General features: G+C 34.5%; 2 protein-coding genes across 3 annotated transcripts in view; one reads left to right on the top strand and one right to left on the bottom strand.

Moving 5' to 3' along the window:
• The window catches only part of LOC136031468 (major facilitator superfamily domain-containing protein 6-like), a 151,264-nt gene that overhangs the window by 129,719 nt on the left and 9,540 nt on the right, over positions 1-12,005 (bottom strand). The gene's annotated exons all lie outside the window — the stretch shown is intronic.
• The window catches only part of LOC136031469 (NGFI-A-binding protein homolog), a 125,928-nt gene continuing 113,938 nt past the window's right edge, over positions 16-12,005 (top strand). The window contains exons 1-2 of one of the 2 annotated variants that reach the window (XM_065711095.1): positions 16-148; positions 8,877-9,210. In XM_065711095.1, coding sequence (XP_065567167.1) covers positions 119-148; positions 8,877-9,210 — 364 coding nt within the window. In that variant the 5' untranslated portion in view covers positions 16-118. The remainder of the gene's footprint in view (positions 149-8,876; positions 9,211-12,005) is intronic. The other variant, XM_065711093.1, reaches the window with a different exon arrangement.

Here is a 12,005-nt window from a genome sequence, read left to right as displayed (position 1 = left end):
GCAACCTCCAGAGAAGCGAGTTGATGAGGACTGAAGTCTTCTCCGAGACACGGAACGGAAAGGTGACAAAAAGAATGGTTTAGTTTCGAATGTGTTTGTATTTCAGAGTGAAAGATGAATGAAACCAAGTGATATAAAGGCGAAAGAGGTTGGTGGTTGTTTGTTTGATTTATTACTGGCTGGAGCAAATGACTTGAGTAGGTTATTGAGGTTACGAAATGGTTCACTTTCGAGAGAAAAATCTTTCAATGAAAAATATGTTTATAATATATATACATTAAATATATAGCTTATAGTATAAGATGTAAAGTATTATTTTAGTTTCTTTTATAAAAATGGAACAATGCATAGGAATTTGTTTTATAGAGTACCAAATTCGAACAAGATAAAAATAGACGAATTACGCGAAACCTGAAAAAGAATATGATACAAATTGTCAAAATACTAAGGTAATAGGAAAAAGTGTGTCGTAACCTCCGTCTCTTTGTATTTGTTCTTGAACAAAACATGAATAATTGCTAGCACTATTAGTCCTAAATCTAGTATTAAGGGAAACGAACTAAAAAATAGAAAGACACTCCTCACAGCCTAAATATGAGCTCCCATAGTTAAGTAGGAGCTTATTATTAGCGATATTTTTAATTCTTGTCCCTTTTAATACTGATTTATACTTAATTAAAAATTGTATATTCCATTTTGATAAGATATTAAGTTTTTATAGAATCTGACAATCTTATCCGAAACAAATAAACGTTGTTCCCTTTAATAATAAAACAAGGTGCATCAACAGGATAGGGAGGGGGGGGGGGGTAAATGGCCACCTAGATTTTTTAAAGTACTTTTTTGGCAGTTTATTAAAAGAAATTTCTTTCCTTTTAGTATTTTCAGGCATTGCAACAACTGAAAACAGTTTTTATTGTTTTTTTATATTTAAGGAAATCCCTTTTGCCCCTCCCCCAAATCTAAAACTTTATAATTTGATGATCCTTAGTAGATATATCGATGAAGAAAACAATTAAACTCAAACGATTGCTGGCATAGTCCCTATGTAGAATGTAGTCTTTTGCTTAACTGAGAGGTATTCATTCTCCCAAGGCCTTAAATACAAGCAAAAAGGATCAAAAACGATTTAATTGTTTAAGACTGTTCAAGTATCTTTTGCTTATCGTGTTAGAAAAGAATCAAAAACTGTAAATAGTTGGCGTCTCGCTGTCTTGGAAAGTACTTGGTTTAGAAGAATTGAACTTTAAGGAATGAATTCAGACCCCTACTACCCAGACCCTACTGACCCTGAACTCAGATCTTATTACTTGTTCAGGTATTTGTAAGGTTCGAAAACCTGAACAGAAAACTTTTGAGTGCTTTTTTTTGGTTAATTTAGGTTTTTTTTTTCTTTTTTTTTATATATATATATTTTTTTAGACTCTAGAGTTAGGGATCACAATTCTAATGGTCTGGTTTGCATTTTGTACAATATCAAGAGTATTTTTCTGAATTCACCAAAGTCTTTGAAATTCTTTCAAACCTTTCAAATAAGAATTTAGTAAATTTATGAGGCTCAAAACACTGCCCTTGGGTCTTATGTGCAAGGATATTGTATGTGGAAGGAAGTCATAAGACAGATTTAAATGGAAACGAGAGTAAACAGCGAAGCGTTGAAGAGGGGAAAGCCTCTTTCATTTACGGAATAATTTCTGTTCGTTTTAAGCTTTAATGTCGCTCCTTACTTTGAGTCAAAAAAAATTTTTTTTTGTTACTCTTCAGCTGGAAAACCCTCGTTTCCCATCGAAATAAATTTCTGGGCGCTTTGAATTGCTCATAAAAATGAAATTTGCTCATTTTATTTTGAGTGGTCCAATCAGTCGTGCCAGACTTTGCTCCTAGATGGGATTTGAAGTATTATTGAATACTAAAGAAAGAGCTTTTACTTTTCTACAGCTCCGTGGTAAAAAGTGGACTTTAACTGTACTAATTCAATATAATTAATTTGAATTAAACTTTATCAATTTAATTATATTAAACACATTTTCTTAAGTCGATAACGTTATTGCATAAATGTATGTCGCTTATACAATAAGCGACAATTTCTGTAAATAAGCAAATTTCTGTGTGGCCTGAGTTACTCATAGCACTTAAATGTGCCCATTTTATTTTGAGTGGTCCAAGTACAGATTTGTGCCGGGATTAATTAAAGCTTTAATTAAAGCTCCATAATAAAAAGTGGGCTTTAACTGCACTAATTAAATGTATTTAGGCTAACCTGAAATTAATTAATTTAATTTTACTGGACAGAATTTCTGAAGCCAATAAAGTTATTCTATTTGCTTATGTCTGAAAGAGTCAAGGCTGTATCCGGGATTTGGTCTCGGGGAAATAATTTCGTTCCGGGGGGGAGGTAAAAAAATTGATAAGACACAGAAAGATTTGTTTATAAGTATTTTGGTGACTTTTTACGAGTTGGACAAATATTTGGGGGGGGGAGAGGGTTCAAACTGCGTAATCCACAGGGATACGGTCCTGAAAAGAGTTGTCGAACAACCAGTTTTTTAAGGCTGGTTAGCTCTCTTGTGTTTCTTCGTAAAATGTAAAATTTTTAGTTAAAATTTCCTAAAGAAATTTTTTAGTTACAATATTTTGCAAGTAAAATTGTGAACGCGGACCATGCAAAGGAGTTTTATTCAAAGACTATACATTCAAAAATATTTATCAATGAACTGTGTGTCAATTAAGCAGTGTGGAAACTATAGCTACTCAGAATCGGGATACGCCCCCCCCCCAACGAATTCAGAGAATGAATTGCTATGCAGTTAACTTATAGCACGCTTTGTATGATAAATAAGTGATATTCTTCTTCAAATTTAGCATGAACTAAGCCATATATAAATGGTTAGGATATAGTTAATTGGCTATAAACAAGCTTTGACAGTTTCGTCGGCCCTAAGTATAAGATGTATAGTTTTATGTATTTTTTATTTTATTTGGTAGGATATACGTCTCGATTCTCAAAGAGATGAATTTAGGTACTATAAAAAGGATTTTAACCAATATTTTGAAACGTTCACTTATGTACTAACTTCTCGTGAAAAATTAAGCTAACGGAATGAAGATAATCGTTTGTAAGAAAGGGCTTTGAAAGTTGCCCCCCTCCCAACGATTTGTGATCCCTACCCTCCCTCTTTAGTTCTCTAGGAGATAATATGTCACCTTTTATTTGTATATATTGGCCTTTTTTGCTTGTTGGGTCCTTGACCCCCTGTAGAAGACCCTTGCAAATGGCCCTTACTCTGGTCGCAATAGTTTACTATTATATTCTCTAACTTAAATAAGTGAGACTCTACGCAATACCGTTTTTACATGACGTCATTTTTCAAGAGATCAGGATTTTTTATTAGGTATTAAAAAAAAACTTTTAAAAACACATCAAAATTTATTTACGTGCATTTTTTCATGTTTTTACGAGTCAGAAAAACGTTTTAGAAGAGTTGTCCGAATCCCTGAATATGGCTTGGGGATCTTTGAGTATGAAAGTTTTATATTTTGCGCATGCGCACAATCATATATGTTTTTTGGGCGAAATTTAGTTCGCCATTTTTTCAGTTTTTATTTGTTTGTTTTATTGTTTGACTAGGAATAAAAAGTGGATGGGTCTCTCAAAGGCTGTATCCAGGATTTTATTTAGGAGGGCTGCTTTTTTGGGAGGAGGAGATGGAGGACTTTTTTTTAAATGTATCAAAATTTATTTACATGCATTTTTGTTATGCTTTTACAAGTCAAACAAATATTTCGGGTGGGGGCTGTTTAAACCCCCTGGATGCGACCTGGGGTCTCACGCTACACGCTATACAAATAAAAACAAACTTTGAACTGCATGGGCTTGGAAAAGATCTTCCCGCGAATCCCGCGCGCACGCACAGTCGTATGTGCCTGTTTGCAAAATTTAATTAGCCTTCTTTTTTAATATATTGTGTAATGCGAAGGTGTAATTCAATGAAATGATTAATTCAAGGATAAATACGCATACATCTTAAGCAAAATTGCTTCGTTTTTTGTGTCATATTATTATCATTAATAATAGAAAATCCAAAAAAATAGTTATTATAATTGTCCAGAAAAGAGCCATTTTGTTTAAGAGGGGTTCACACGAGAATCGCGATACATAACAACTGTCAAATTCCAAGTTATTAATTAACTAGCATATCATAAAGCCGTCAATCAGTCAGATGAGGGGAAGCTTCTTTTTAATAAGGGCTTTTATGCAGATTCTACCTTTTTGATAGTTTTAATCTTATGAAGGAAAATTCAAGCAACGAAGGGTATAATTTTTTCTTATATGGAAATTCTTTGGGCCTCAAAAATTTGAATGCCCTATCCCTAATAGTGGCAGGGTCACTGTCTTGCAGTGACGCAGTACTTGAGCCGCAACAGGGGATTGAGTCTGCTCTGTCAGGAGAGCGGCTAAGACCAATCATTCATGTCTGTTTGGCTACGTTGCAACAACATTGCAAGATCTTAAGACCGTTAGTCTAAAAAACGTTCAGTATTTTCTATAGCAGACGTCTAGTTTTTCCTGCCGTGCGAAGAAAAATCATCAACAAGATTGTTTGTCGTCCGATTATCGTAAATGACAAACTACAACCAAAAGAGTAAAAGAAGTAAATTCTTTTTACAAGGCCTATACCTTAAACTACGCAAAAACAATAAAGAAACAGGGTTGCCAACTGACGTACAGTAAAAAGTCCAAATCAAGGCCAGAAAAGAGTGATTTTTGCTGAAAAAGATCGCAAGTCAAAAAATGTGCATGTACACGGCTGCCAAAGCTTGCGCATCACCTCTGAGGCATGAAAGTTTACATTTCAAAAAGTGTGCAAGTTGGCAACCCTGTTCCCTAGGTTAATTGCACTTCTGACGAAATTACCAACTCCTAATGTTCGAATTGAATAGAAACTAACACCCAAAAATAGTGATTTTCACTCTTCTGTTTCCACTTTGATGTGAAAAAGATTGCATTTCACATGAAAAGTGTGCAAGTTGGCAATTCTGTTCCTTTGGTCAATTACACCTGACGAAGTTACCAACTTCTGATGTTCAAAGTGAATGAAAACCAACACCCAAAAATAGTGATTTTCACTCTTCTGTTTCCAATTTGATGTGAAAAAGATTGCATTTCACATGAAAAGTGTGCAAGTTGGCAATCCTGTTCCTTTGGTCAATTACACCTGACGAAGTTACCAACTCCTGATGTTCAAAGTGAATGAAAACCAACACCCAAAAAGAGTGATTTTCACTCTTCTGTTTCCACTTTGATGTGAAAAAGATTGCATTTCACATGAAAAGTGTGCAAGTTGGCAATCCTGTTCCTTTGATCAATTACACCTGACGAAGTTACCAACTCCTGATGTTCAAAGTGAATGAAAACCAACACCCAAAAAGAGTGATTTTGACTCTTCTGTTTCCACTTTGATGTGAAAAAGATTTCACATGAAAAGTGTGCAAGTTGGCAATCCTGTTCCTTTGGTCAATTACACCTGACGAAGTTACCAACTCCTGATGTTCAAAGTGAATGAAAACCAACACCCAAAAAGAGTGATTTTCACTCTTCTGCTTCTCCTCTGATGTGAAAAAGAGTGCAGTTCACCATGAAAAGTGTGCAAGTTGGCAATCCTCCAATCAACCCGGCTTAAATTAAACTAAGGAAAAAACACCAATAGATCCTACTCAATTTTTTTTTCTTTTTTTTCTTTTTTTTAGGCTACAAAGCGGTTTAAATAGCAATGAAAATTACATTATATGTATCAGGGAGAGAAAATTTTTATTTAACTAGGGTGAGGAAGGGTGATGGATCGTCCTCACTCATGCCCTATGTGTGGATAAACAGGCGAGGATCTGCTTCGTGTTATAGCTCTTGTTCCAAGTTACTAGATTGAAGAAAAGATTTCTTTTCAATTTATTGGTCAAATGAGTTGTTTTGCTTCAGTAATAGGTTCAACTGTATTTTTGAAAATCAATAAAAAATATATTAAATTGGGAACGGCTCATAGGGAAAGTTTTTCATAGAGAAGGGGAGAGGGAGTGAGTGCTTAAAATATTCTTTCGGTATGTGAGCTTTTTTTTTTCTCGCCGCTTTTTCCCTACCTTATTTTGTATGCGTTTGCTGAATGTTTGTTTTGACTGTTAACGGTAATATTTTGTCTGCTGCAGTGGCCCTGTGTTTCTTCATTTAAACTAGGGTGATGGATTGACCTTACTCATGCCCTATGAGTGGATAAACAGGCGAGGATCTGCTTTACTTTATGGCCCTTGTCACAAAATGCTAGATTTAAGGAAATATTCATTTTCAATTTATTGGTCAGATTAGTTGTTTTGTTTCAGCAATAAATTGACATATGTTGGTTGCCATGGCCCTGTGGCTTTTCTGGCTTAAGGATCTCTCCTTCTATATGTACACATTACGTGGGAGTAGACGCTAGCCTATTACTACTACTTTGAAAAGAGCTTCCACAAAGATCCTGGAGTTCCTATGGTCCTAACATCGCTTAGAGATGCAGAGAACGAGAAGGTTACTTGAAAGGTCTTATTGAAGGATTTTTGTGGGAGAGGGATCAAGCATATGAAATATTTTCATTTTCAGACCTACCATTTAAAACATGGAGGACTTAAAGGAGCATCGAGAATTTATGCTCTTAACGCTAGCATTGTGCTCTTAACTTTAAACACAAATAATGAGGAGTTCAACTGCACAAAACCCTTTATTAACCGGAAAGGAAAATAATTTTTAATAATTAATAATTAATGTATTAATCTATTAATACATTAGCCTTAATAATTAATGTATTTTCACTGCAAAACTCCCACAAAAAATGTATTTTAAAATCTGAAATGATAACAAAACTTCAGGGGGTAATTTTCTCTTCCTCCTCTGAATTCCTCCTCCTCTGACACCACTGAATCTTAGGCTAATTTTAGTCTTATCCAAAGGAAACATAAAGTAACATAGAACGGCTAAACACCGAAGATATTATGAAATAAAAGTGAACTAGCCAATCGCTGTTTGGGCTCCAACACAGGCTAGTTGAAATATTGTAAAATTTAGACAATACTGTAAAAGGCATTGCAAAAGCTCAGAAATAGGCTTATTTATAATACAGTAGCTTTTCCAGGAGAGGGTTGAATTAAATCAATGGGGGATGACAGTCCACCTATTTGAAGCAGTACCATACATCCCGCTTTTAGTGCAGAAATAATAATTAGACTGTTTAGTAAGAGTTTAGCTGTGAAAGCCGAATCAGCATATTGCTTTTCCAAAAATTGATTTTCCTAAGTAATTCTTGTAAATCTTCAGAAGATAAGTTTGGAATTTTTGATCCAGTGCCACTCAACATTTAACCATTTGTATCAATGTCACTCACCATTCAAATTGTGCCTTCTTTTCTTTCTTCTTTTCTCATACAGAAGTTCCCCGAAGGTCCTCATTAGATCTCATTTTACAAGCTGATACCATGAAAAACAACATAATACTCATTGAGTCTGTCCCCCCTTTTTTTTTCTTGTGTAAACCAATTAGATATAATCATCTGTTTTTTTTCTGTAAGAGAAAAAAGACAAAAAATTCTGAATTTGAATACGCAAGTACTCGCAGGGAGGGCCTATTGTTTCAAGTGCTTTTTGGTTCTCTAGACGAGTTTTTATGCGCCTTTCTTCTTCAGTTTTTGCTGATGGCCAAACTTGGGTTTATATAACCCGATCTTGTTTGTCCCGCAATCAATTTATTTGCATAGCCATGAACGGTTAATAAGATTATTAAGAGTAATTGAGGGTTTAAATAAATTTATTAACTGTGCTTTATAAAATAAAAGAAAGTAGCATAGCTAGGAAGGGGAAGGGGAACTGATATCCCAAGGAGCAGCCTCTGAGAGGCGCACAACTAAGGTGTTTTTTTAATTATATTGTGGTAGTGATGGTGTGGTGGGACAGAACCCGATATTGTCCTCAAGTGCTAAAAACCCTAGCTAACCCTCTGAATATACATCCAGTTATATCATATATTTTAGATTCCTCCTTGCTTATGGCTTATCTTTTGAGTAGCGATTACCAGATTTTTTTTCCACTTCTTTTTTGTGTCTCAGTCTTATTTGAGACTTTTTTATTTGAAATTTGTTTTATTTGATGTTGAGCACTAATGTTTATAAACACACAGAATAAACCTCTTTCTCTTCCTTTATTTATGTAAAGTCTTCAGATATTATTTTTAAATGACTATTTTCTCTCCCCTCTTTCAGTTATCCAGAAAAGACATTATGTTAATAGTTTTGTTTTTTTGGATACAGTGTTTAAAAATTAAAAGCTCCAGAAATCACTCTCTACTTATGTTTGTATTAAATATGAGCACGTTGAATATTGAACATGAATCCTAAAAGGGATGATTACTTAATAAGTCTCCTCACAGAGAAGAAATCAAGTCAACTGAGTGTTGCTTACTGGAAAATTGCCCATAATTATAATAGCCCATAGTCCATAAACTTTCGATTTTGGGTTGCCGCTCAATCCTTCGTAAGTGTAAGCTCCATCCCCACGAGAAAATACCCCTCCCAAGTAAATATGCTCTAGACAGCTGAAGCCTGGTGAAAATTTACCCTGGACATTGAACATCTCTAAGCATAAAATTGAGTTGGTAAAGAAAAAGTAAGACTTAGAAAAAAATTTCTTATAGGAATTCTTGCGAATTCCCTCAGCATAAAATTTCCCTGAAAGTAGTTGAGTATACATTCAGTGTAGTTTTAAGTTTTCCTGTTGACTATGCCTATCAGATTCTTTCAATTAAAGCATTCTGGCTATAAAATAAATCGTAAAAATAACGCTAAATTTCACCTTATTTGCAGAAAATGGATCCTCGCGATCTTCTTCAAGCTTGTCTATCTACACCACGGCCGGGAATATCCACACCTCGGCCACAACCTGGCGTTACTCCAGAACCGGCTGCAACTCGAACAGGAGCATCACCATCTTCACTTGCTTCGGCTTTAGGCTTAGGAAATGAGCCATACCAAGTAAATTCTGGTAGAAATTCTGCTTCTACGCCTATTACAGCGCAGAGTGGTGTTTTGACAACAGCGGCTGCAGCAGCACTAGCAGCTTTTGCCTCCACGGGTGTTCCTGCTGTGTTTCCTACTCCTCAAGGAAATAGGATTATAAGCCGAAATCTTAATGGGACATGTAAGTATTTTCAATGTTTTCAAGGGGAACAAATTTGCATTAAAAAATATTAAGGGCAATATCTTTCTCCGATGGTGATTATCTTGGTAAATGAGTACATTGTCAGAGTCATGTGGACGAACTCTGATGCTCTGGAAATTATGATTTTAAATTAAGTGACCTTGGCTGAAATGGGAACGTACTTACGTGTTATAGCGACCATACTTTGTTCTTGATCTGTAATGAAACCGGTTTCTTTGTGCACGCGGAGATAATGAGCTTGGCCTGAGCGAGATTAAGTACTATGTAGGAATATTTTAATTTAATGTTTTATAGATGGAGGTGGTTAGGCTAGGTATCTAGTATAATGCGTTCTGGGCGACCTGCTTTCATTATTCTGTTTTGTAGTTTTTATAAAATTGTTATTAAACTATTATATTTTCATCATATTTTTGGTATATGATGTGGTCGCTATGACACGAAAGAAACAGAACGTATTTTTAAAAATCTTCAAGGAAGTAAGTGTGACGGCACTAGACCCTTTAGTGACGGCAAAAGATTTCCAAGTGCTTTCCATGAAAAATATAACTTCTAAAAGAAAAGCGTTGCGTACTTTTGTCTGTGTTATTTATGGAGAAAACCCTTTGTTGCTCTTAAAATGTGTCTACTTTATATTAAGTAAATCTAGCTGGTCAAATTCTACGTTTCTTGTGATGGCGACCCTAGCTCTAATACAAAAAACTAGATACGAATTCATCAAATAAATACGATAAAAATAATAAATAAAAAGAATAAATGGAATAAAATAAACAAAATATATTTAAACAAGGATTACTTTTCGTTATCCGACTTTTTTTTTTACTTTACTTTGATATTTATTATTGAGCAAGTGTAGTGTCGGAAAAAAAGCTAGTCAAATCTTGAAAAAAAAAAGACTTAGCAAGATAAGATAAGATTTATTTCAACAAAACGGCTATCACAAACCGAAAAGGGCAGAATTCTCACTTTAGTATCAATACAAAAAAAAAAAAAAAAAAAAAAAAAAAAAAAAAATTCAAGAAATAGTCAATGTCATAAAATCATAAAATTGCAATCAATGAAAAAGTCAAACGATAAAAACTCGTAAAATTAAAACGGGGAAAACAAATTCAAACAAAAGTCTAGCTAGCAAGAATTGCAAAGTTCGCAATTGCAAAATAAACAATAAACCTATAAGATAAAAGTGGAGTGAGAAAGGGGGGGGTATTAATTTAACATTTCAACTATGTGAGAGATGAAAGTTTTTCTACATCTTTCCGTGGAAACTCTTATTAGGGCAAGAAGGGGAATTTTTCTTGAAACAGAACGTGGGGGTGCTCTCGTTTCCTTAAGGGTGACTAAATTTGCTCTCCGAAGGAGGGAAATGTAAGGCACTTTACTCTCATTGAAAATAATTCTTAGGCACCTTTTTTGAACTGCCTCTTTTCTGTGATGAGAATTGCTTCCTATTTACAGTGGCGCCGTTGAGGGGGGGGGGGGTCGTTTTAAGTTTCAAACTTTCTCTTTACTTTCAGAATATAACGTTTTAAATTTATCCTTGCTCGTTTTTAACATAAGAAAAATGAGAAAAATAACGGCCCATTACACTTTACATTATGTTCCACATTAATATTTTTCCAAACATACTGTCTTTGAAACCTAGTTAATGGTTTCATCAAGTAAAAAATGTGAGCTGGTTAATGGCAAAATGAAAAATGTGCTATGCTTCCTGTTTTGCCACATTTCCTCAAATCAATTTCTTTTCCCTTGATATTTAAGGTTCTTTCACTTCCTAATCTATCAGCTGAAGAAAGGATTATCTTGTTTTAAAACTTTCAAGAGTGGAAATGAATACACCATCTACATCTGGACTTAGGACAGAAATGAAATTTTCGATGAACAAGAAGGTAGATAGATATACAGTGAATGTAATCAAACAGTTCGTGGTAACGAACTGTAGGTAAGGAGCGACCTGGATCAATAGTAAGCGAAACTCTAAAAAAACGGAATTTTGATACTAATATGTACATCAAAAGAATTGAATTTTTATACTGATTTTTTTTTAATATATAAGTTTCATCAAATTCAGTCTTACTTATCAAAAGTTACGAGCCTCAGAAAGTTAGCCTGATTTTTGAAAATAGGGGGGAACCCCATAATAGTCATAGAATCTTAACGAAAATCTCACCGTGGCATTCAGCGTATCAGAGAACCCTGCTGTAGAAGTTTTAAGTTCTCATCTACAAAAATGTGGAACGTATTTTTTTGCCAAAAGATCGATCACGGGTGCGTGTTTATTTTTTTTTTTTTTTTCCAGGGGTGATCGGATCGACGTGATCGTATCGGGTGAACTCTTATTTACTACCCTAAGGGTGCAAATGCCACCCGTTAGAAGCCTCTGGTGTAATGTTTTTGATAAATACCAATGTATATATACCAGCACCATAGTTTACAAAAAGTATTGGATGTAATTATTTTACTTATCTCCTAAAGCGATGTAATTAAATTCATTTTGATTGGCAGAGTAAGTCTGTAAAGATCTAGTTATGGCATAAGAAAACTTTTTATCTCGATTTGCTCTCAGGAACTTACTTAACTATATATTTATGCTCATATATGCTCATATATATGTATTTTTTTACTCTATCTGTTTGAAAAAAAGAAGAAATTTCAAAAGTTATGGAATTGTACCGTGTATGGTCCGTAATTTTCTGTGCTAGTTTCAAAGAGGCATGGTTTGGTAGAAATTTTTACATATGGTTGGGTAAGTGGCGTTCCGAAATATACCCTAAAGGATG

Source organism: Artemia franciscana, chromosome 9, assembly GCF_032884065.1.
Source record: "Artemia franciscana chromosome 9, ASM3288406v1, whole genome shotgun sequence".
NCBI classification, from domain to species: Eukaryota; Metazoa; Arthropoda; class Branchiopoda; order Anostraca; family Artemiidae; genus Artemia; species Artemia franciscana.
The sequence above is the reverse complement of the archived record's forward strand: the minus strand, read 5'-3'. Positions and strand labels throughout refer to the sequence as shown.